The sequence below is a fragment of the Oncorhynchus tshawytscha genome, linkage group LG25, assembly GCF_018296145.1.
Source record: "Oncorhynchus tshawytscha isolate Ot180627B linkage group LG25, Otsh_v2.0, whole genome shotgun sequence".
NCBI classification, from domain to species: domain Eukaryota; kingdom Metazoa; phylum Chordata; class Actinopteri; order Salmoniformes; family Salmonidae; genus Oncorhynchus; species Oncorhynchus tshawytscha.
In genome coordinates, this window is record NC_056453.1 from 5,394,878 (window position 1) to 5,421,031 (window position 26,154).

The 26,154-nt window shown below is 42.8% G+C and overlaps 1 protein-coding gene across 1 annotated transcript; it reads right to left on the reverse strand.

Moving 5' to 3' along the window:
• Nucleotides 1-795: 795 nt before the first annotated feature.
• On the reverse strand, nt 796-24,421 carry LOC112224096 (angiotensin-converting enzyme). The gene is made up of 25 exons (XM_024387400.2): nt 23,989-24,421; nt 19,482-19,649; nt 19,163-19,250; nt 18,046-18,189; nt 17,665-17,856; nt 17,206-17,303; nt 16,780-16,949; nt 16,438-16,661; nt 15,985-16,129; nt 15,740-15,838; nt 15,010-15,132; nt 14,549-14,760; nt 13,487-13,623; nt 13,051-13,209; nt 12,756-12,843; nt 12,132-12,275; nt 11,741-11,932; nt 11,359-11,456; nt 11,076-11,248; nt 10,583-10,806; nt 10,139-10,283; nt 9,939-10,037; nt 9,552-9,674; nt 9,167-9,351; nt 796-1,369 (listed from the first exon to the last, which is right to left on the reverse strand). Exons 1-25 carry the CDS (start codon nt 24,214-24,216, stop codon nt 1,161-1,163), a joined length of 3,867 nt encoding a protein of 1,288 aa, XP_024243168.1. The 5' UTR covers nt 24,217-24,421; the 3' UTR covers nt 796-1,160.
• Between the last annotated feature and the right edge of the window lie 1,733 nt (nt 24,422-26,154).

Consider the following 26,154-nt stretch of genomic DNA (forward strand, 5'->3'; position numbering starts at 1 on the left):
TGATGTCGAGGTAGAACTGTGTTAGAGCTGTCAAATCCACAAGCTGCTCCTGGCATTTTACCTAAAGTGGACATTGCCGTTGTCTAATTAAGATAAATCCCATGCAGCCTTGTTTACAACTCCGAACACTGGAATGTGAGATGTTGTTCCGTGACAATGATCAAGAGCAGCTGCTCACTGATTGGAAGGTTCCAAAGCAGTTACACCTCCAAAACATCAGCTATAGGCTATCGCCGGTTAACGCTTGATCTGATTGATAACGATCCTTTTCAAGTGCAACTTTACTAAAGATGGAAACAGCTTGAAGATGTATCGATGCACCTACGAAGCTTCTAACGACGAACTTGGCCTTAAAATGCTTTTGGGAAACCGGGCCTAGAACCCTATGAGCCCTGGTCAAAAGTAATGCAATAAATAGGGGATAGGGTGCCATTTGGTATGCATCCAGACAGTTGGGTGACCACTCCAGTAGCCGTCACCTGAGACACGAGAGATATTCTGCTAAGAGATTCTTTATCCAGTCATCTGTGGTTGCTACAGAGGTTCAATTGACTCACACAGTGGCTGGGGAGGAAGGGGGATGTATAGTGTATGGTGGTTATTTTATATTGTGCTTTTTCGATGTACTATAATTCAATATTTGTTTTAATTACCCCTTATTACTACCCCTTATTTGATTTGAATATATTACTCATTATTACCTGCAATATTGAACACATTAATATGTTATTGATTGTTTTTAATCCATCTATTCTTACAACACAGAACGTAATTGGCCAATGAATACAGAGCAAATTGACATTTCTCTCTCTTTATTCTAGAAAGGCAAAGTTTTCACTGATCAAATCAAATATTACAAAAACAATGTATACACAATTAAAGACTTTTACAAACAATTACTTGAAACATTTGTTCCCCAGGCTCAGCATTTAAAATATTACAAATAAATTACAAAACTGTCAGCTTCTTTGTTCTTTGCATAGTCAAAATAATTTTGACTCCAAATGTATACAATAAATATACAGACATCAAATTTAGGCGAGAAGCAGAACAAAATAATAAATGAACCAATCAGGATGCACGGTACAAACAAACACTGATGATGACATTGCTGTTGCCAGGTAGAGGGGGATCTTCCAATAAGGTTAGTAAGTGTGGACTCACTTCAGCTCCAGCTCAGATGAGGACAGATTTCTCCGTTTTGATTTCTTGTACATGTAGCCCAGGAGGATGGTGGCCACTAGAAGCACCAGACCCAGGACCAGTAGGACCCACTGGCCTGCTGCAGCTCCTGCACCGTCCAGACTCATCCCAAGGAAGTCAACTTTACCCTCTTCTGGGGCTGGGGGGGACGTTTCTGAGCTGTCACCTGGGAACAAACACAGAGGTGAGTGATGCAAATCAGGTTGTGGCATCATACCCCCATCAATAGCCTTATAGCTAGAAAAGACTCACTCTTATCCTACATTACTTTTCAAGATTGCTAGTGTCGAAACTCAGAACAGCTTATTTGATGCATATTTAGAAAGGAAAGAGTATATTTTTCGTATCCTTTCCTCCATTTAAATGTTGTACAGTCAGTGGGTCTGAGAACATAGGTCTCTCAATTTTGTGCTCCCCCTCTTTTCTAACCCCATTCTATTTTCTCCTCTATCGTGTTCTCTTCCTCAGCTTTTTCCACATCCCAGTGTATTGCTCTCCAATGTTCTCTCCACCTATTGGATTTCTCTCATTTGAGTCCTGTCTCCCCTCTATCTAATCTCGAACTCCTCCTTTCAGCAGGAACTCATCAGTTCATGATGGATTGGAGGGATTGATTTCATTGCTAGGCGCCTCAAACCCCTAAAAATCAATGCTTAAGCTCTGACAACAGTTGTTTCTCTGCAAAGGCATTGGTTCCAAGTTGACATTGGAATTTTGGTAGCTCTGATGCATTGGGAAAAAACATACTGTGCCAGTCAAAAGTTTGGTCACCTACGCATTCAAGGGTTTTTCTTTATTTTCAGATGTAGAAAATAGTGAAGACATCAAAGCTACGATATAACACATATGGAATCATGCAGTAACAAAAAAAGTTAAACAAATCAAAATATATTTGATTTTTGAGATTCTTCAAAGTAGCCACCCTTTGCCTTGACAGCTTTGCACACTCTTGGCATTCTCTCAACCAGCTTCATGAGGTAGTCACCTGGAATGCATTTCAATTAACAGGTGTGCCTTCTCAAAAGTACATTTGAGGAATTTCTTTCCTTCTTAATGTGTTTGAGCCAATCAGCTGTGTTGTGACAAGGTAAAGGTGGCATACAGAAGATAGCCCTATTAGGTAAAAGACCAAGTCCATAATATGGCAAGAACAGCTCAAATAAACAAAGAGAAATGACAGACCATCTTTACTTTAAGACATGAAGGTCAGTAAATCAGGAAAATGTCAAAAACTTTGAAAGTTTCTTCAAGTGCAGTCACAAAAACCATCAAGTGCTATGATGAAACTGGCTCTCATGAGGACCGCCACAGGAAAGGAAGACCCGGAGTTACCTCTGCTGCAGAGGATAAGTTCATTCGAGTTAACTGCACCTTAGATTGCAGACCAAATAAATGCTTTACAGAGTTCAAGTAGGAGACACATCTCAACATCAACTGTTAGAGGAGACTACGTGAATCAGGCATTTATGGTCGAATTGCTTGAAGGAAACCACTACTAAAGGACACCAATAAGAGGAAGAGAATTTCTTGGGCCAAGAAACACAAGCAATGGACATTAGACCGGTGAAAATCTGTCTTTGTGAGATGTGTAGTAGGGGAATGGATGATCTCCGCAGGTGTGGTTCCCACTGTGAAGCATGGAGGAGGTGGTGTGATGGTGTGGGAGTGCGTTGCTGGTGACACTGTCTGTGATTTATTTACACTTAACAAGCATGGCTACCACAGCATTCTGCAGCGATACGCCATCCCATCTGGTTTGTGCTTAGTGGGACTACCATTTGTTTTTCAACAGGACAATGACCTAACACACCTCCAGGCTGTGTAAGGGCTATTTGACCAAGAAGGACAGTGATGGTGCTGCATCAGATGACCTGGCCTGAACAATCACCCGATGTCAACCTAATTGAGATGGTTTGGGATGAGTTGGACCGCAGAGTGAAGGAAAAGCAGCCAACAAGTGTTCAGCATATGTGGGAACTCCTTCAAGACTGTTGGAATAGCATTACAGGTAAAGCAGGTAGAGAAAATGCCAAGAGTGTGCAAAGCTGTCATCAAGACAAAGGGTGGCTACTTTGAAGAATCTAAAATATATTTTGATTTGTTTAACACTTTTTTGGTTACTACATGATTCCATACAGGAGGTGTTATTTCATAGTTTTGATGTCTTCAATATCATTCTACAATGTAGAAAAAGAATGACTCCTGAATGAGTAGGTGTGTCCAAACTGTTGACTGGTGCGGTATGTATATATATCTATTCATTATAATTCACATAATAATTCACATTTCCTGTTGCTGCAGGATTATTTTCCTTCTGTAGCAAAAAGGCTCAAATGAAGATCCTACATCTGTAATGTCAATATTGAGCTTTAGGGGTAGATTCTATCAGATCTGCACTAGTTGACACCCGCATAGCATTCCTAGATGCTATTCCAGACTCCCTCCACCTACCCAAGGATTTAGGAGTACAAAAATCAGTTAACTACCTAACTGATGATCTAAACTGAACTTTGTGTAAAACCCTAGATGCAGTCGCACCGCTAAAAACAAAAGCAGTTGTCATAAGAAACCAGCTCCCAGGTTTACAGAAAATTCCCGAGCCCTGGAACTAGCTCCCAGGTTTACAGAAAATTCCCGAGCCCTGAAACTAGCTCCCAGGTTTACAGAAAATTCCCGAGCCCTGAAGCTTCCAGAAAATTGGAACGGAAATAGCACTCCACCAAATTGGAAGTCTTACGAATAGCTTGGAAAGACAGTACCGTGCAATATCATAAAGCCATCACTGCTTCTCGATCAGCCTACTCTTCCAACCTGATTAAGGAGAATGAAAACAATCAACATTTATTTTTGATACTGTCGCAAAGCTAACTAAAAAAGCCGCATTCAACAAGTGAGGATGGCCTTCACTTCAGCAGTGATGAATTCACGAATTTCTTTGATGCAAAGATCATGATCATTAGAAAACAAATTACAGTCTCCTCTTTCAATATGCATTTTTCTCCAATCCTCAGTTGTCCTACTGGACCCTATTCGAACTCAACTACAGAAAGAGCTACTTCCTGTGCTTGGCCCTCCCATGTTGAAAATAATAAATGGCTCCCTATTCTCCGGATGTGTATGAAACTCACTAAAAGTGGTAGTAATAAAGCCTCACCTGAAAAAGTGAAACCTTGACCCGGGTAATGTTAAAAACTATCAGCCTGTATCGAATTTCCCATTCCTCTAAAACATTTTTGACAAAGCTGTTGCTCAGCAACTCACTGCCGTCCTCAAGACAAATAATGTATATGATTTCAGACTGCACTCATGAAGGTGGAAAAGGACCTCTTAATGGTGTCAGACCAAGACTCTGAGTCTGTTCTTGTGCTCCTAGGCGTTGGTGCCGCTTTTAACACCATCGATCACCACAATCTTTTTGATTGGAAACCTGGTTTAGATCTGTATCTGTCGGAAAGATACACTACATAAACGTACGTGGACACCTACTAATCAAACATCTCATTCCAAAACCATGGGCATTAATATGGAGATGGTCCCCTCTTTGCTGCTATAATAGCCTCCACTCTTCTGGGAAGGCTTTCCACTAGACGTTGGAACATTATTTTGTTCTCCTGGCATCCGCCAAACCCAGATTCGTCCATCGGACTGTCGGATGGTGAAGCGTGATTCATCACTCCAGAGAACGCATTTTCACTGCTCCAGAGTCCAATGCGGCGAGCTTTACACTACTCCAGCTGACGCTTGGCACTGCGGTGATCTTAGGTTTGTGTGCGGCTGCTTGGCAATGGAAACTGATTTCATGAAGCTCCTGACAAAAAGTTATTGTGATGATGTTGCTTCCAGAGGCAGTTTGGAACTCGGTATTGAGTGTTACAACCTGAGGTCAGGTGAGCTGACTTGTTGGAAAGGTGGCATCATATGATGGTGCCACGTTGAAAGTCACTGAGCTCTTCAGTGAGGCTATTCTACTACCAGTGTTTGTCTATGAAGATTGCATGGCTGTGTGCTTGATTGTATACACCTGTCAGCAACGGGTGTGGCTGAAATAGCCAAATCCACTAATTTTAAGGGGTGTCCACATACTTTTGTGGATACAGTCGAAAAGTATTCAGACCCCTTGACTTTTTCCACATTTTGTTACCTTACAGCCTTATTCTAAAATGGATTAAATTGTTTTTTTCCTCGTCAATGTACACCCAACACCCCATAATGACATAGAATAATATTTCAGTTTTTAAAAATGTCTAAAAACCAATTTTTGCTGAACCTTTACTCAGTACTTTGTTGAAGCAGATTTAGCAGTGTTTACAGCATCGAGTCTTCTTAGGTATGACACTACAAGCTTGCCACACCTGTATTTGGGGAGTTTCTCCCATTCTTCTCTGCAGATCCTCTCAAGCTCTGTCAGGTTGGAAGGGGAGCGTCGCTGCACAGCTATTTTCAGGTCTCTCCAAAGATGTTAGATCGGGTCCAGGTCCGGGCTCTGGCTGGGCCCCTCAAGGACATTGAGACTTGTCCCGAAGCCACTGCTGCGTTGTCTTGGCTGTGTGCGTAGGGTCGTTGTCCTGTTAGGAAGTGAACCTTTTCCCCAGTCTAAGGTCTTGAGTGTTCTGGAGCAGGTTTTCATCAAGGATCTATCTTTACTTTGCCCCATTCATCTTTGCCTCAATCCTGACTAGTCTCCCAGTCCCTGCCACCGAAAACCATCACAACAGCATGATGCTGCTACCACCATACCATAGGGATGGTTTACTCCAGACGTGATGCTTGGCATTCAGGCCAAATGGTTCAATCATGGTTTTATAAGACCAGAGAATCTTGTCTCTCGTGATCTGAAAGTCTTTACTGTTGATGCCTTTTGGAAACCTCCAAGTGGGCTGTCATGTGCCTTTTACTGAGGAGTGGCTTCCGTCAGACCACTCTACCATAAAGGCCTGATTGGTGGAGTGCTGAAGAGGTGGTTGTGCTTCTGGAAGGTTCTCCCATCTCCACAGAGGAACTCTGGAGCTCTGTCAGAGTGGCCATCGGGTTCTTGGTCACCACCCTGACCAAGGCCCTTCTCCCCCGATTGCTCAGTTTGGCTGGGCGGCCAGCTCTAGGAAGAGTCTTGGTATTTCCAAACTTCTTCCATTTAAGAATGATGGAGGCCACTGTGCTCTTGGGATCTTCAATGCTGCAGACATTTTTTGGTACCCTTCCCAGATCTGTGCCTCGACACAATCCTGTCTCGGAGCTCTACGGACAATTAATTTGACCTCATGACTTGGTTTTTGCTCTGACATGCACTGTCAACTGTGGGACCTTATACGGACAGGTGTGTGCCTTTCCAAGTCATGTCCAATCAATTGAATTTACGATAGGTGAACTCCAATCAAGTTGTATAAACATCTCAATGATGATCAATGGAAACAGGATGCACCTGAGCTCAATTTTGAGTCTCATAGCAAAGGGTCTGAAAACTTATGTAAATAAGGTATCTGTTTTCACCTCTTCATTATGGGGTATTTTGTGTAGATTGCTCAGGATTTTTTGTTATTTAATCCATTTTAGAATAAGGCTGTAGCGTAACAAAATGTGGAAAAAGTCAAAGGGTCTGAATACTTTCTGAAGGCACTGTTCCCATTGACTATCATTGAGATGTTTCTACAACTTGATTGGTGTCCACCTGTATCAGTTTGTCTCTGTGGATGGTTTGTCCTCTGACAAATCAATGGTAAGTTTCGATGTTCCTCAAGGCTCCGTTTTAGGACCACTATTGTTTTCACTATATATGCTACCTCTTGGTGATATCATTCGGAAACACATTGTCAACTTTCACTGCTATACAGACGACATACAGCCATACATTTCGATGAAACATGATGAAGCCCAAAAATAACCTCCCCTGGAAGCCTGTGTTTCAGACATAAGTGTATGGCAGCAATTGTTTTAAACGTTTAAACTCAGACAAAACAGAGACAGACCTATTCCTAGGTCCAAAAAAACAAAGAGACAAAAATATCAAAAATATTTCAAGAGCAGCTTTTTTCCATCTTTGTAACATTGCGAAACTCTGTAACATTGCGGAAAAAAATATGCAGAAAAGCTAATCCATGCTTTTGTCGCTTCAAGATAAGCCTACTGCAATGCTCTATTCTCCGGCTACCGGGATAATGCTAATGCTAAGTACATCTGTTAGAATGTTGACTAGAATCCCCAAATTCAATCATATTACTCCAGTGCTCGCCTCTCTACACTGGCTTCCTGTTAAGGCAAGGGCTGATTTCAAGGTTTTACTGCTAACCTACAAAACATTACATGAACTTGCTTCTACTTATCTGTCCGATTTGGTCCTGCAGTACATACCTACACTTACGCTACCTTCACGTAAGTGTAGGTCAAAACACGCAGGTCTCCTTATTGTTCCTAGAATTTCTAAGCTGGAGGCAGGGCTATCTCCTATAGCGCTCACATTTTATGAAATTGTCTGCCGATGCATGTGGGAGGCGCACACTCAGTCTCAACCTTTTAAGTCTTATCTCTTTAGTAGGTCCTATGATTGAGTATAGGGGTGGCAGAGTAGCCTAGTGGTTAGAGCGTTGGACTAATAACCGGAAGGTTGCAAGTTCAAACCCCTGAGCTGACAAGGTACAAATCTGTCTTTCTACCCCTGAATAGGCAGTTAACCCACTGTTCTTAGGCTGTCATTGAAAATAAGAATTTGTTCTTAACTGACTTGCCTGGTTAAATAAAGGTTAAAATAAAATACAATAGTCTGGCACTGGTGGTATGGGGGCTGTGTTTTGGCCAGTTGTGGGTGGGGTTATATCCTGCCTGATTGGCCATGTCTAGGGGTGTCGTCGGATGGGACCATGATGTCCCTCGACCCCTCCCCTGTATCTATGCTGTAATAGTCTGTGTGCCGGGGGGCAAGGGTCAGTCTGTCCGTCCTATCTGGTGTATTTCTCCTGTCTTATCTGATGTCCTGTGTGATAGTATGCTCCCTCTAATTCTCTCTCCCCTCCCGGAGGACCTGAGCCCTAGGAACATGCCTCAAGACTACCTGGCCTGACGACACCTCACAATGTTCCTGTCGTGCTGCTGATTCAGTTTCTGCTGTTCTGCCTGCGGCTATGGAATCCTTACCTGTTCACCGGAGCTCCTACCTTATCCCAGACCTGCTATTATGACCCTCTCTCTCTACCTCACATGTTGTCTCAACCTTTGAATGCTCAGTTATGAAAAGCCAACTGACATTTACTCCTGAGGTGCTGACCTGTTGAATCCTCTATAACTACTGTAATTATTGTTTGACCTGGTTAGTCATCTATGAACGTTTGAACATCTTGAAGAACGATGTAGCCTTAATGGCCATGTTCTCTTCTAATCGCCACCGGCACAGCCAGAAGAGGACTGGCCACCCCTCAGAGCCTGGTTCCTCTCTAGGTTTCTTCCTGGGTTCCTGCCTTATTAGGGAGTTTTTCCGAGCCACCCCTTTTCCACATCTGCATTGCTTGGTCTTTGGGGTTTTAGGCTGGGTTTCTGTATAAGCACTTTGTGACATCTGCTGATGTAAATGCATTTGATTGATTGATAGCAGTTGTTTTGTCTGTGTTCAAGGTGAAACTACATTAGAGCTGTCAAATCCACAAGCACAATCTACACCTCAATTAGGCTGATAGAATTCCTAATTATTTTGTTTAAATGAGTTTCAATTTGAGCGTCATTATTTTTATGTAGACTACACTTTCTCGTTCTGAACTTCTAATGCGAGTGGGATGGGTGTGGCTTTGATGATCACAAGAACATCGGCTGACCGATTTTGACAGCTCCAACGCAGTTACACCTCAGACATGACAAAACATCAGTTATGCGCGGGTGTCTGAATCCTGACCCATAACGTTGTAATTAAGTGCAATTTCCCTCAATGAAGGAAGTTGAATTTTAGTTGAAGATAGCGTTTAAAGCCAGCTATCAGACTCACTTGGTGGTTTCCAGTCGTATTCAGGCCAGCCTCTGACCTCATCGTTCTTGTTGTTCTCTGCTTCCAGCCAGTCAGTGAGAGGTTTGAAGTACTCCACCAGTGGCTTGGCAGACATGATGGACTTTCCAGTGATCATGGCCATCGTTTCAGGCCAGGGCTTACTGAAACCCACTTTCATCACGTCACTGCAAAACACATGGAATGTATACAACAGATAAAACAAGTCCAAGAGTCTATCAGAATGGCTGTCTGTTTCACTATAGTTTCACTATAGTCTCACAAATACGGTAACTTCAAAACAACGTCATTGATCACATTCCAATATTGACAGTGCTGTCATCACGGTGATAGAATGCTACTTGTTTGGCGGGTGCACAATACTGACCCTAGAAGTTTCCCTGCCTCTTTGGAGCGGTAGATATCACAATCGTGGAGAGGGCCGACATGCCCGGCGGCGTTACACAGAGCCTGGTGGAACTGGAACTGGATGATGAAGCTCACAAAGTACCTGATAGGAAGACACACAGTCACATGACGTTCCCACTGCATCCCACATACAAAACCAATCTGTTTTATGAACGAATGTCACTTAATGCAATGTAGGCCTACTTGTGTTTTATGGGCAAGAAAGAGAAGTGATCAAATTGAAGTTAGGTAACTTAACGTTGAACATTTGGCTCACTATTGTTTTCAGCATGTACATTGCACCACTGATTTCATCTCCTTTCACCTCCAGTAATAAATGTGGCAGACACCATGGCAGACACCGTACCTGACATAAGGCACATTAGCAGGGATGTGGAACTTTGCACCTGGGTCAAAGTCCTGCTCAGTGCGGGCCACAGGTGGACACAAGCCCTGGTACTTCATTCTGGAAGGGACAGACACAGTACAAAGAAACAATTCAGTCTTTCTTTTAGATAGATGAGATATGGAGGAGGGAGGTTATTCACTAAAAGTACTGGTCTTTACCTCATATTCCACCATTCCTTGTTGTACTCCTCCTCAGAGATGCGTCCGTCAAACACTTTCCACCTCCACTGGTCCATCAGGTAGCCGAAGGGCAGGAAGGCTATTTTGTCCAGGGCGATGCTCATGAGGTAATTGATCGTACTCTCTATGGAAATGAACAGACACATTCACGTTTAGAGTGGCATAGCACATTCACAGTGCAATCACAGTGTATAGCTAGTTAATTTATGTTCGCCACACAGACTGCTTTAAAATATTATATTTGGTTGATGCTCTGTCTGCAGCTATGCTGTCGTCACATAACCATTTTTTTCCGGTTGGAAGAAGGTCTTGGTAGTGAATTGAAAATGTATCTTTCAAAAAAAATGCTTCTTTATTTTCCTCATATTTATGACAGGGAAAAAAGCAGGGCAGAGTCCAAATGATTCATAAGTAAGAGCTCACCTGCGTTGTCCTCCACCACATCCAGTAAACCAATCTCCTTTAGATGCTTGGGAGTCGCGACAGACAGGGCCAGCACATCACCGATGGCCTCGTGGAAACCTGGATTGGCGCCTTCGCGGAAGGAGATGGGCTGGTCCTTGTACTGCAGGAAGTACTGCACATGACCCATCTCATGGTGAACGGTGATGAGGTCATCCATGGTTATCACGGTGCACTGTTTGATCCTGGAAATGAAGCATTTGAACTCATCATTTTAATGGCCAAAAAGGGCAGTCATCTTTGTTTTTCCCCCATGGGGAACGCAAACACATCTTGAAAGTTGAACGGGTTAGAATACAACGACAACGGGTGGGTGTACCTCAAGTGAAACTCGAACCTGCAATCCTGTACATGTGAGTCCCAACAGCATTCACCAAGAGTTCCAAAGCTCTTTGCAAAGTTTCTGTTGTTTTACTGCACTAAGAAAGCTAGACTCTACATCCCTCCAAATTACCTGAAGTCTTTGCGGTTGTAGAAGTCCCAGGCGGAGGCATGACACACCACATTGCGTCCATCCTTGGGTTTCTCCAGCATGGACTTGGCCCAGAACTCTGGAGGCATGGGCAGCAGCCCCAGAGAAGTGAAGAAGTTGTCTGACTCTTGGAACATCCTGGTGGCATTCCAGCCCTGTGGGGAAAGTTGAGGAAAGCCAATAAGGTTTACCTGGTCAGGTCACATGGAAACACAATAATATCCCACCGTTAAACAGAAAAACTGGTAGTGGTCAAATTTGTTACCTTGGCTATCATGGCTGGTGTGGCGTCTACTTGTGTGGCATCGGGGTAGGGAATGGCCAAGTCCATGATGCCAGACCAGGTCTGCGCCCACATGTTACCTGATAGGACAAGAGAAACATGGCTGTGCTGTTTTATCCATAACTAAACAAATGTTAAAGGTATTAGCTATTTTTCAGCCTTGCACCCCTGACAGAGCTAAAAACAGTGGGATTTAGATTCAGAGCCAGCGCAATCCCTAGCCTGGTGGAACTGTCACAATCAATGTTATGCTGAAGGAACATCCACAAAACAACAGCAGAATATCAATGTGCAATGGTCATACATAACAAGAGTTTTGGCCTTAGTGCTGGAATCCATGCGGGATTCTGACTCTTGGTCTCACCTAGAAGATGGGCAGGAATGGGCCCTCTCACGTTGATGTGTTTGCCCCCATACTTTTTGTAGAGAGACCTGCGCACGTAGGCATGCACGTTGAGATAGAGGGGCTCCAGCTCCTTCCACAGATGCTCCAGGTCCTCTTCGAAGGTGGGGGTCTCGTACAGGGAGCGCCAGAATGCCCCGTTATCAGAGTGTCCTATGAACAGAAGCATTAGAGAGAAGGAGAATTCAGTGCCAGAATAGAACATAAGTAGATTGCGGAGGCCGACAGGGCTGCTCCCTATTGCTTATTTTTTCATATTAGTACATGAAACCCTTCCTGAACCAACTGGAAAACCTACCAACTGCCAGCCTCTGTAGAAATGTCTTTGGGTCTGTTATTTTGAAGAGCTTACCATTAAGAGTGGCAGCTTTGTTGGCCAGTTGAACATATCTCTTGTAGTCCTGTCGCAGTTCTCTGCCAGAGGCGTTTCTCCAGCCCTGCCAGGCAAATAACAGCTCATTATAGTCTCTGGACTCAGCCATAATCTGCTGGAGGTCTGAAACAAGACACAAACCAGAGAAAGAGTCAAGACCAGAACTCTCGAGACTCAAACCAAGATCAAACCCAACCGTTTGAGACCCAGAACAAGTGTATAAAGGCGATGATGAGATAAAGACCCAAAAATGTGAGAGAAAAAAAACAAGACCCAGACCAACCAATTTAAAAAGTTTGTGTATCTTGACCACATGACCACAGTTAAAAAACTGAGACAAACCTCTTTGAAGTTTCATATTTGTCTGGTTTTGCAGAGTTAGTTGCCACCTCTTTTGCCAAATGTTATCTAGATAAGTTGTTATACTATATATATATATATATATATATAATATATATATCTTGGATGTAAAACAAATATCACATGGACTAATAATACAAACCAGTTAGAAAAAATGGACAATAGATGGACCTTTTAATTAGGTAAGTGTTTTAGTGTCCTGAACCAGGCATGGGTTTCAGCAAGTGTATTATGGGATCTTACCTGGGTCCAGTGGATGGCAAGTCCCATTAGCTCTGCACACCTGAGCCACACTGTACTTGGTCTCCATGTTCGCCAGCAGAATGTTGTACTAATAAAAAAGCAAATCAACGGCATAAGAACTTGCGACTGCCCTAAAAACATTTTATAGTCCTACGTACTTGTTAAACAGCTGTAGCATAATTTCATTAACGATTGAGGGTAATGTACTGTGTGATTTTTGCCCTTGATTTTTGTCAATGAACAGGGGATCATTTCGAAGGTATTGGGTCAATAAAAGCACACAACCCATCCTTACCTCTTTCAGTTCCTCGTCGGGAAGTCCTGCTCTTTCGATGTCACTGAGTTTCTTCAGGATACGCTTCACAGAACCATCCTGAAAGTCTGTGGTGTCATACTTGCGGGCCTCTTTTCCGTAGGTCAGTGTGTGGATAGACATGTCCAAGTTCTTTTGCAGCTGGAGACAGAATACACTCACTCGTCATCACAACGGTCCATTGATTTGTCCAAGTGCAAGAAATGGGCCAGAAAAGCTACAGGATGTGCAGTAGAATCTAGTGTGTTAATGCTGGGCTGGAACAAAAGCCTGCTCATCCTGTAGCTCCTCCAAACCCTGGTTCATCAATACTAAGAGCAGTTTTTGAGCTGTGGGTTAGTTGTGTGAAAGCCAATTGCCAATGTGTACAGTATGAGTTAGGGCGATGCTCCATTAAGACACCAGACCCAACTCTTACCATATTCTGCTTGTTCTCCTCATTGATGTCAGTGTTGTAGGCCCACGATGCTTCAGTGTAGGCATTCCAGACCCCCTCAGAAGTGCTGTTGTACTCTTCCAGGAACTTCTTAGCCTGCACCTCATCTGCAATCTTGTCTAGGTTAAGAGAAAGGTACAGGTACATTTAAGCTACATGGCTATGTGACTGTGGCCTGTTTCTAACTTAAGATCTGAGGGTATAGCTTGAATTTGTATAAAGGTTCATCTTCCAGTGACATCCATGCATGATTTAAGAGAGAAGTGAATTTGTTTGAAGAATCGTTTTTATTGATTTTCAGCACGAGGTTTCAATTTAGTTTGCAACAATGAGAGTTCTAAATGTAATGTCCAAACAATGGAAACAATACCCACCACCAGTAACACAATTATTATCGTTATCATGTTCATTGATAATAACTATTACAACAATCACAATAATAATTGCACTGCCTACAATTAAATCAACATGTAAGTGGAATCAATCAACAACAAAAATAGATGAATCACCAACAATGAAGGGTTCATATTAGAATTATAGATAGATGGTATGGAGAGTTTGTAACACCGTTCTTAGTCAGAAAATGAAAATGAAAAAAAAAGAAGAAACAAAATGAATACACAAATAAATTAATTAGAATAAATAGTTAAATAAATAAAAAATCTAACAAAACAAAAGGTTATAGATTAAGATTTTCCTTCATTTGTCCTACAATTTGATATTTACCTGTTTGAATCTTTGTACTGTGTGTATATATGTTTTTTATCTGACAAATCAAATTAATCAATCAATCAAGTGGGGAAAAAACGTTGATGCATCTGCCAAAAGTAGGAGGGGCAGACTTCTTCCAATGCAAAGTAACCATGTTGAAAAGCTAATTATAGTGCACTTGTCATCAGTTATATCATCAATAACCATATAAATCACATTGAAAGATGATCATTTTCCTCCACCGAATTTAAAGGTTGACTTTTGGAATTCTCCATGTTTTATTTGATGGAAAAATCCTCCTCCTCCTTCGGTTAAACCTGTTTACTGGCTTACCAATATCCTCGGGGTAGCCCTCTGGTACAGGTGGAACCCAGTTAAAGTCTGGCCAGCCCAGGGTCTCATTCGTCGCTGCATTCTGTTCCTCCAGCCATGTGATGATGGGACCAAAGTATTCCATCAGGGCACTGGCGTCCATCTGGTTTGTTCCGACGGCTTCCTGGAGCACCTGTGTCCAGGGCTTTGATTCTCCGGATTTAAGGACCGTCCTTTCAAATTCAACAGAGGCCACATGGGGAAATGTGTTAAGCCTCATTTACTAATGTAGCTTTGTATGGTTTAGCTTTAGCAAGTCTAGGGACAATGTTTTATGACTGATTCAGTTAGGGGGGAACTACATCTTAGGGTCATTTGAGATTAAATATATTTTGTGTCTCATCTCTTAACTTGATCAGGTAACACCATTGTTTATATGGCTGTAATGAATGTTCTAAGAGAGGCAATAACAGAACACATACTCTAAAATCTTTCCCGCCTCCTTGGACTGGTAGATGTCACATGTGTGCAGGGGTCCACTCTGATTGGCTGCCTGACATAGCTTCTTGTGGAACTGGAACTGCAGAATGAAGCTCACAAAGTATCTGCAGGAGACCAAACAACATCTTGAATCAATCATTCCAGCAAACCAAAATTGCTTTGTTCGCATAAAACATTCGCCTGATATTGCAAGAACGCTCCCAGAACACATTTTGTCTGTTTTTTTAAAGGTTCCCAAAATGTTTCATTAGGTTGTGGGAATAGCCTTATGGAATCATTGTAGGGATATCACAAAATATGAACTGTCCAGATGATTATACAATATTTATTTTGGGGTGCAAAAAACAGTCACCTTTTCTTTAAAAGTTAACATTTTAGTGAATGTTAGGAGAACATTCCAAGGATATTTCATTTAAAACATGATATTTGTTTTGTTAAAAAAATATTTTGTTATGAAAAACATTATTTCAATGTTTTTGGGAGGCTATCACCCTAATGTTAGATAAAACCCAAACTATAACTTAATGTGTATCTTATCTAATGTTCTGGGAATGTTTGAGGATTGATTTTTTATGAATGAATGAGTATTCTAAATATGTATATTCCTCAGTGGTCTTTATTCTCGAAGTGTATGTGCATAATAATCACCAATCAAAGTACCTGTATGTGGATATGAGGAAAGAAGTGAGATGGTTTGAAAGAGAGTCCTACCTGATGTATGGGGTGTTTCCTGGAATGTGGTATTTGGCTCCAGCATCCATGTGCTCCTCTGTGCGTTTGGTGGGAGGACAGATACCCTGGTATTTTGTCCTTGAAAAGTGAACAAGGGAAGACAAAACGACAATGTTTTTTAAAAATTAAACATATTCCCATTGTATAAAATGTACTATTATCTTGGATATAAACAATTTCCCTCCACAAACTTTGGTCATGTTAAGTCTTTTCTTGGCTCTTACCTGAGGTGCCACCAGTCTGCGTTGTAGCGCTCTGGGGGGGTGCGCCCACTAAACACACTCCACCTCCACTGGTCAATGAGATAGCCGAAGGGGAGAAAGGCTATCTTCTCCAGAGCCATTTTCAGCAGGTAGTTGATGTCGCTCTCTACAATGAACAAGCTAAATTAAATCACACACAAAAATAATAACCACCACAATAACTAAGTAAGTAAGTAACTTACTCACTAAGTAAGTAAGTAAGCAAGTCGGTAACTAACTAAATAACTACTTACTAACTTACGTACTAACTTACTTAAGCTACTACTTTCATACCACTTACTCACTTACTTTCTTACTTACTTTACTTAGCTACTTAGTTACTTACTTACTTGGCAACACTGTACCTACTAACTCACTAACCACCAAAAATCGAATTGTTTTATAACAGTGTGCCATAGATATATTTTTGCGTACCGTTGTCATTGGTCACATTGGGCAATAGGCCGATGCTAGCCAGATGCTTAGGCGTGGACACAGAGAGGGACATGACATCACCAATTGCCTCATGGAAACCTGGGTTAGCCCCGCGGCGGAAGCTATAAGGCAGTTCCTTGTACTGCAAGTAGTATTCAACATGGCCCATCTCGTGGTGCACTGTGAAAAGCTGCTGCATGTTGACTGTGGTGCACTGTTTGATCCTGAATGTGAGGAGACATCACATATGAAGACATTTCATTTTCATAGCATCGGGTAACTGAAGCCTCTCTTTCCTCGACTCCAGAGTTAATTTCCATAACCCCATTTCCACTTGCTCACCTGAAGTCCTTTCTATTGTAGAAGTCCCAGGCAGATGCGTGGCACACCACCTCCCGATTCTCTGGCTTCTCCAACATAGACTTGTCCCAGAACTCTTGGGGCATTTTGATGAGTCCCAGGGATGTGAAGAACTCCTCAGCCACCCGGAACATATGAGTAGCATTCCAGTTCTAGGAGGAGGAAATCATTGTATTTCAGGTATATACAGCCAAGCTTAACAGACTTTCAGTGGATGAATTTTGAGTTGGTACAAATGATTTCAACTAGGCTAGACAAGAGTTTGGGATTTTATTTTTAACAAACACAGAGTGAGTTTTAGATATTGTTTTTGGATATATTTCAATTTCTTAACTTTCAACTATTTCCCACCCAGTGATCTACATGTAAACTGAGCTGATAAACATTTCTCCAATTTCACCAGCTTACTTGGGCCATCATTTCATCTGTCACGTCCACATTGGGTTTGCCGGGGAAGGGGATCATCATGCCATAGATGTTGTTCCAGGTTTGTGCCCACATGTTTCCTGAAGAAATGAAGCACACGCACCTAGCATTAGCCAGAGGCTTAATAGATCTACTGGCAGAGCCTCACTATTCACAAACACTGCGAGCAATGGGCTATAGGTAGCATCTGATGTTTCCTGACTACGTGACTTGACCAGGAAACCGCAAGGCCTGTTCTAACCTACATTATGTGTCTGATAGTAACGTCTATAAGCACGGCCCAGGTCAGGGCTAAGTGGTCAGGAAAAACTCAGGGCACCACCTAAAGTTAATGCTAAACTTTGATGGAGTGAGATTAAGTTGACAAAACAGCTGATAAATGAGTGATTGAACATTTTGCATTGGCTATAAGTTCAAAAAGAAATGCAAAGGTAAACTCACCTAGCAGATGAGCAGGGATAGGTCCTTTAAGATTGATGTATTTCGGGCCGTAGTGGTTGTAGAGCTTGCGGCGCACAAAGGCGTGAAGATTCTGGTAAAGCGGCTGTATCTGTTTGTAAATAGCCTCCAGGTCACTCTCGAAAGTCGGTGACTCGTACCACGAACGCCAGTATTCTCCCGTGTCATCAAAACCTAGAGAGACAGCGCAACCACATGCTTATCAACAATGACCTTTCACCTCTTGTCTACCTCTCCTCTGTCTCCCTCACTACAACCATGGACCAAACATACAATGCCTATGAAATATGCTAGAAATAGTGACATTCACAATGACACCGTTGTGGGGTTTAACCATATGCAAGGTCAACGTGATATTTTTACCATCAGCTTTATAGGCCTTGTTGCTAAGCTCCACAAACGTTGGATACTCTGCCTTGAGTGGCACACCCGATGCATTGTGCCAACCCTCCCAAGCGTACAGCAGTGTCTTGTAGCTCCGTGAGTTGGCCATGATCTCTGTCAGCTCTGTGGAGGCAAAGTCAAAGAGACCCTCAGTTACAGAACACAGAAACTCCCAACACAGGGGACTTCTGGATTTCCAAACGGCGCCAACGGAAAGAGAACAATGGTAGTTTTAACTTTTCTTAAACAATGAGGTGTAGAAGTGTTTAGATGACTTCATGCTCTCCTCTCAGTGGGAGAGGTGCCTAAAATATACATTTGCTCAGAGATTAGCCTTAAGTTATGATGATGCGACAGAGGCAGATAGTGGCCTAAAAAAAACATATATATTTTACAGGTTGGGTACAGGAAGTGAAGGTCAGGAAAGAGGGAAGTTGAAGGGCACTGAACAAAGTGAGTTTTGTAATCCAACGGCTGGCATTGTTTTGGGATGAGGGACCCTGGACCACCCAATGTTAACTTTAGTAGATTGTAAAATGAGGAATCATCTGGGGGAGTGTAAACACATTAACAGAAACCATTTCCATGACCTAGGGTACCAAGTTTAGGAAACCCTGAACTAAGGTGTCAAAATGTACACAGTGTAGTAGGCCTGTCAGAACATTTTGTCTTTTGTTGATGTTTGATTTCCATCCATTACACTGCATGACATTAGGAAATGACTGACAGTAAGTGCAACAATGATTGTGTGGGCGTATTACTGAATCACTAATGTTTTTTGCCCAACACGATAGTTCACATTAGTTTTTTGGGGGGCACAGCTCACAAACCACAGGCCAGGGTTTAAACCCACATCTAGGTAATTGGGAATGACTGATGAAGTCAGCGTGCTCTGCACCGTAGTATTGACCAGTACTTGGCCATTTCAATGTTCCTAAAGAGCTTAAACCACATCCTCCAGAGACCTCTTCAAAGTAATTGCCCTCATCCTTTTCCTAACTTGTTATTCCGTCCTCCCTTAACGTTCCCTCATTTATTTTTACAATAAGCATAATATTGCAATTATAACTGTAATTACACGAAGACACCCACTCACCTGGCTCAAGAGACCAGCAGTCATCTGGCTTTGGACACACTTTGGCAGTAGAGTATATTTCAGACATCTTGCTTAGTATGACGTTGTACTGGGTAAATAATAAGGAGATTGTGAAAAGACAAAATGGCTCTCTGAATCCATTCAGACCTTGCTGATGCTCTCCTACAACAGCTGAACTAAACATATTATGTTTTATAACATCTGCTACAGACATGTTGACATTTCACTATCACATGGATACACAACATCTAATTCCGAGTCTGACTCAAAGCTTGTAATAGCGCTCCTCTAAAAAAGATGTCAACAATATGAGACTGACCTCATGTCTTTCTCCTGCAGGTAAGTTAGCCGCTCCCAGAACGTTGATCTTCTTGATACGCCTCTGCAGAGTATCATTAAAGGTGGCCACCAGCATATCAGAGAAGGTTTCTTTGGCCTTCTTCCCCCAGGCTTCTGTGAAGGCCTGCTTTAACCCATCAGATTCCACCTGTAACCACAGACAGGTGATGGGGTTACTATAGTGTAGCAGCCCAACGGCCCTCACGTCACAGCATCCTGTATCTTGAGTAGTCACGGTCCAAGTCGGAAGTAGAACGCACAGGTACCATTGACATCCAATCATTTGGGAAATTGATGATGCTGTATATTCTGTTCAGAAAACTATGAATAGCCATTACAAAACTACTTCCCAGAAACAAGGAATCCACTAACTGTACAGCCTCCCTTTCTATATCATGGCCACTCACACAATCATTTTCCTACTGTATTTGTCTTATTCCCTACTTCTGGTCTAGTGTCGTAAGACTGATTGCATTGCACTAAATCCCAAGCAAAGGCCCACAGCATATTGAATATTCATGGGGATCATGACAGTTAGCTGTGGGCCAGAAGGCCCTCTTTGTGACAACAGTCAGAGCTCAGGGGTTGAGTGGGAGTACAAAGACTAGAGAACCCTGGCCGGCCGGATCAAAAAGTTCCTTATGCATCTTATTAAGGAGTGGAGACGACTACTTAACTAGGAAAGCGGCAGAATCACTCAGTTCAAGGACAACACACAGACATTATACTGCTCTCTTGCTCTTACTACGTAGGCAGTACATAAACTCATAATATGAGACGTGAGACCTGTCCTTGACATCGTCCTGGAAGGCCACTTTAGAGTAGAATACAGTCAATTCAACATTGTGCTGTGCTGTATGATAATGCTGATACACGAGGGATGCTGGAAGACAGGGCCACTCAACGCATCACACACATACCATGTTATCCTGTCCATTATGACACTGACTGAAGCGGAATACAATTACGTCAAAGGGTTGAGAGGCTTCAGCCAAAACGCTTCAGTTCACCTTAGTGACTGCTTCTGACAGTTTACGTGTTTTACCTGCCAAGAACTAGACTATTACAAACAGATTAGATGGTGTTGCTTTGTTATCGGGTTAAGAGTGTTTTTACAGTAGAGTGAACGCCTCACCAGCAACATAAGGTGTACTGTATGATAACAAAAGACAGATGACACACGGCCAACAGGGAGAATGATAACCTCAGTGTGACACACAGTCACACACCCATGTGTGCTACAATGTGGACCCAGTGTGAATATGCCACAAGCTACAGTCGTTTTGGGTTTCCCTATACTGTAGTATCGTGTTTGGGGAAAACACAAAGCAACTCCTTTTCCTCCTGGGTGTTTGATCCTAGACTGGGTAGACTGGTCTATTGTAAACTGTCCCTTTGTGTACTCTTGTGCACTCTCCATAAATGTTCATTTAACCCATTTGGGTACTGTTGTTTTTGCCGCGCTGTTAAAAACCCTAATTGAAAACTTACTAGTTCCCCAGCCGCCTTTCTTGATTGTGATTTCCTACAGGGAATGTTCGGCGCACTCTGTCTACGTCCACTGCATTAGGGGTTGAAGATTCTCCAACAGGACCTCCAGTCCATTAGTTGTGTTATTTGTATCTTAACCACAGAAGCATAGAGTCACTGTCAGGAGGACACTGGGGCTGTCTGTCACAGGCCAGGACATAGACATCCTGTCAGGGCTGACAAGACAGTAGCTTCTGTTACGTGATGTTTTCATTGAGGTCCAGCTTATCCACTGTGTCTCTACCGCCACTGATTAACAGCGGGGATGGACGGAAAACTGGTACCAGAGTTGAGGCATTAACTCTGACCTCTCTCCCACTCTCTCCCTCTCTTAAACTTGGTTTTGCTGCCAGACACACTCAATTACATCATCAGATTGAGCTCTCCTCTCTTTTTCAATTGGATAATAAAGATAAGGTGAAAAGTTTTTGACTAACCCCCCCCTCTCTCTTTCTCTGTATATTTCTCCCTCTCCCCCTTTCTCTCTCTCTCAAGGCTGTTGAATGTGTTCACTCACTTATGAAAGATTGACTGTAATTCAGAGGCCCTGACTGTAAGGTATAGTGTCATTAACCAAAGGGCCCAAGGATCACTCTTGTAAAGCTCACCAAGAGAAAGTTAATTTGTAAAAAGGGGAATGGGGAGGGAAAGATATGTCAATTGTTCCTATTAGAACGTTGGAATTCTGAAATACTAGGAATCTCAGTCAAATTCAAATGGTACTCTCAGTGTTTGGCTAAATAAAGTACTGTGCTTCATATTATTTCAGATTTTCTGAGGAGAACGAATGCTTCATTCAGTTGTGCTCTATGAAAGTTAAGTGAAAGAAGACGCTTTGAAAGCACAACTCCATGGATTTGGACCTGCTTCGACAGCCCTGGGTGCACACGTTTCATGTACTTTTTGGATAGTTGATATTCCATCCACATTTCAAAGTAACTGAGGCCCACAACCAGTGGTGCTCGTTGAGCATTGCATTTTTTTTAGAGCTTACTTGATATTAACCCCCCGGACTGACCTGACTGCTGTTTGATCCTTTGCTCTCCTCGGCCTGAGCTCATTTGAACTGAGATTAAATAACTTGACTGCAAGGTTATCATAGGTGTGTGTGTGTGTGTGTGTACACATAGAGGTGCAAGGGGAATACATCTAGTCTAATTCAATTGCTTACCATGCTTTACCATGGTACAGTTTAACAGCACGTTTCTGCTATTTTCGCCTAATCCACTACGACAGGACTGAGACAAAGATTAACTCAGTGACGTAGGAATCCCAGGCCCAGCCAAGTTGAATGGAATGTTGGTGTTAACTTTACAGTACATCCCCACCAGTCAATAGGCCTTTCTCTCGCGTGATGAGGGGTCATGCTAATCCATTGTCACAGCCTGCGGGGAGGAGACTCGGAGAGAGACCAGGAAGGCTACCCTGCCAGATCTTATAGAACACCAAAACCCCCGATTCCCTTTGATCCAATATTTGATGTGTGGGGAATAATAGCGTTCATAACTGGCAGAGACGCTCGATGCCTGGTGCGTGTGTGTGTGTACGTGCGCACATGCGTGTTTGTGCATGTGTGTGTGCACTTGCATGCATGCGTGTTTGTGCATGTGTGTGTCTATGTGTGTGTGTTTGTTTCTCTCTCAGAGCAACAGATTACTGCCTCACACCTCCGCAGTTTCATTGATCCTTCCCAACTGCCTGGATGGCTTTACTTTTTCTAATTTTTCACAGTCTCTAGCTAACACTGTTCCCCAGCCCATTCGGTTATGCAAATGTCTCCTGATAGCATATGGTGAGACGGGAGGAGCAGTAAAAGAGAAGCAGGCGGCACTAGCATGCAAATGTCTCATTACTCCACTCTGAAAAGTCCCATTTAAACCGCACTACAGAGTCTTTAATTGTTTGTACTAGGAAGTCCATGTTATGCATCAACCTGTGAAATTGCATTTTCCTCAAATACCAGTACAATGCTTGGAAAATAATCAGGCATTTGAACTTATAGGCATCTAACAAAACAACAACCCTCATTCTACCCTCTCCACACACACCCCACACCCCTCGGGCTTCATTCAAGACTCGGAGACGCTCAAACCACATGTGTGTGGGTTCTTTTGATGATTTCCGAAAACATACAAGCCGAGTTGGCAGAAATGGGAGGAACTGAGCATATCATTTTGGATGAGGATGAATAGGGTTGGTTGTAAAGCCATGCGGGGCTCAACCCAACAAACATCCCTCTATGGGTGCTGTTGTCATACAAGGAACCAGTCTAGCCCTGACAAACACAACTGAGTAAGACTTTACAGTACCCACTTCCTTGTTTATGCATTCATAAAGCCTTTATAACAGCTGTGCGACATTCATAAAGCCTTTATAACAGCTGTGCAACGTTCATAAAGCCTTTATAAGAGCTGTGCAACATTCACAAAGCCTTTATAACAGCTGTGCAACATTCATAAAGCCTTTATAACAGCTGTGCAACATTCAAAGTCTTTATAATAGCTGTGCAACATTCACAAAGCCTTTATAACAGCTGTGCAACATTCATAAAGCCTTTATAACAGCTGTGCAACATTCATAAAGCCTTTATAACAGCTGTGCAACATTCATAAAGCCTTTATAACAGCTGTGCAACATTCATAAAGCCTTTATAACAGCTGTGCAACATTCATAAAGCCTTTGTAACAGCTGTGCAACATTCATAAAGCCTTTATAACAGCTGTGCAACATTCACAAAGCCTTTATAACAGCTGTGCAACATTCACAAAGCCTTTATGAATGCATGCATAAGAGGGCTACAGTAAAGTGCTACCCACAACTCTAACTGGTACATAATGGTTCGCACTGGACTGAAGAGGCCAATGACTAACTAATCCAAAAACTGTCAACCTTTCATTGAAACACCTCTGTGTGCTGTGTGCAGAGTGGGGAAGGGGGGCCGGGGGGAGGAGTCCTACCTTTTTGTTGGAGTTGTGGGCCGTAATGTTGGTCTGGTATGTCCAGCTGGCCTCTTGGTTTTGGTAGGTGACAAGCTCGGCGGTGGTATTGTAGGCAGTGACAAAGCTTTCAGCGCCGACCTCTGTGGCAGGGTAGTCCTCTGGCACCCACTCGGGTGGCAGGACAAATTGACAGAGTCCCAAGAGTGGCAGTACCAGCACCACCGCTGCCCAAAGCATTCTGGCCATTCTGGCCCTAGAGTAGTCTCTCCAATCAGAGGATAGTAAAGTCAAGAAAATAAAGTGGAGGAGGAGGGAGGAGAAGCTGCCTAAAAATGAACTTGTTGCAGTGAGAGGAGAGTAGAGGAACACCTTCCCTGGTTTTCTCTCATCCCAGTCTCCCTCCTGCTTCTCTTCTCCTACTGCCACTGTCTGTTCCTCCAATGCTGAGCCGCCACAGCCAGCTCCTTTTAAGTAGCTAGCAGTCTAACCCAGCCCACACTTTTCTGCAGCCTTCCCCTTTCCACTTTACAGCACTGCCTGCCGCACACTTACTAACAGTATCTCTTTCTCCTTTTTCCTCTCCCTTTCCACCCCCTCTTTTCCTCTTTCCCCACACACCCTTCTTTACCTGTCTCTCTCTCTCTTTAATTAACAGTATCTCTTTCTCCTTTTTCCTCTCCCTTTCCACCCCCTCTTTTCCTCTTTCCCCACACACCCTTCTTTACCTGTCTCTCTCTCTCTTTAATTAACAGTATCTCTTTCTCCTTTTTCCTCTCCCTTTCCACGACCTCTTCTCCTCTTTCCCCACACATCCTTCTTTACCTGTCTCTCTCTCTCTTTAATTAACAGTATCTCTTTCTCCTTTTTCCTCTCCCTTTCCACAACCCCTTCTCCTCTTTCCCCACACGCCCTTCTTTACCTGTCTCTCTCTTTCTTTAATTGTCTCTTTCTCTTTTAACCCCCCCCCCTTTACCTACCAATAGAATTGATTGGAATCGCAAGCACTCGCTCTTTTGCCCAAAGCCAAAGCACGTAGAGGGAGAGAGGGAAGAGAAAGGGGGAAGATACAGAGAGAGAGAATAAGAGAGTGGGAGAGAGGGAGAGGAGGTGGGGAGAGAGAAACTGGAAGAGAGAGATACAAAGTGAGAGAATGAGAAGAGGGGAAGATATGAGTGGATGTTAAGGGGGTGAAACAGAGATACAATATGTGAGACAGGGGATTCTATGTGCACACTTATAGGGCCCCCTGACTTCCCAGCTCTCTCATCCTATAGCTACTGTATGAGAGCATCAGTGTTATTTCTCTCAAAAGAGAAAAAGATAACACAGGGGAAGGTTTTTGCTGCAGCTCCATTTTCAAAGTAATATCATCATACTAGCTAGCTGTGGGCAAAACAATAATACTGCACAGTGCAAGCATGTTCTTCACTATTTAATTGGTTTACAAGGGTATAGTAACACGTCACAAAATGTTACTCTCAATTGTTTTCATGAGAAGCTGTTTTTGCTTTCTTTGACTGTGGCCAGTTGTGGATCACATAATCTCCTGTCTCAATCTGTGATTCAATTCTACATGTATTGAGACTCAAAACAGAATTTGGAAGAAAAGCTTGTCATTTTCATCTCATTCAAGGTTTAATACGGGCGTTTTTGTTTCCCTCATCAAAGACTGTAGATAGAACAATGGCCAGCGATTAAATTGAATGTGTTTTTTTTTTGTTCTTGAAAAATACCTACTTTAATGAGTAAAAACAGATATAAGCTGTGTAGAAATTACAATAGTAACAAAATGACCCTGCTAACAATCACTAAAACGATAAGTGAGCCCATCAGGGAGCATTGAAAACCCTACAGGCATGAGTGCTTGGATGGGCGAACATGGAGCTAGCAATAGTCCAAACTGCCCAATGGCTCAGTACTGTATTAGAGGAGGGTACTCTAAAAGCACATTTTCACAGTGATGTTACAACAGCTACTCTACAACACAACAAAGCTGAGACAGCACAGCAGTCAGGTCCTCAACAAAAATAGAGGACGAGGGAGGAGGAGAGTGTGAAAAGGCAGAAGCAGGGGATTTTCATTCTGTCTTTATCACCATATTCTGGATAGTTGTCTGTCATCCAGACTGTAGTACAGCAAGCTAAACTCTTTGTCACTTGCTGTTGCACGGCAACTGACAATGAG

Excerpts from the sequence above, each read along its gene's own strand:
- LOC112224096 (XM_024387400.2), bottom strand. The coding sequence starts at position 24,216 with ATGGCCAGAATGCTTTGGGCAGCGGTGGTGCTGGTACTGCCACTCTTG. Across the intron at positions 11,457-11,740 it reads CATTCCTGCCCATCTTCTAG|GTAACATGTGGGCGCAGACC; the intron begins GTGAGACCAAGA and ends TTGTCCTATCAG. Across the intron at positions 1,370-9,166 it reads ATACGACTGGAAACCACCAA|GTGACAGCTCAGAAACGTCC; the intron begins GTGAGTCTGATA and ends GTTTGTTCCCAG.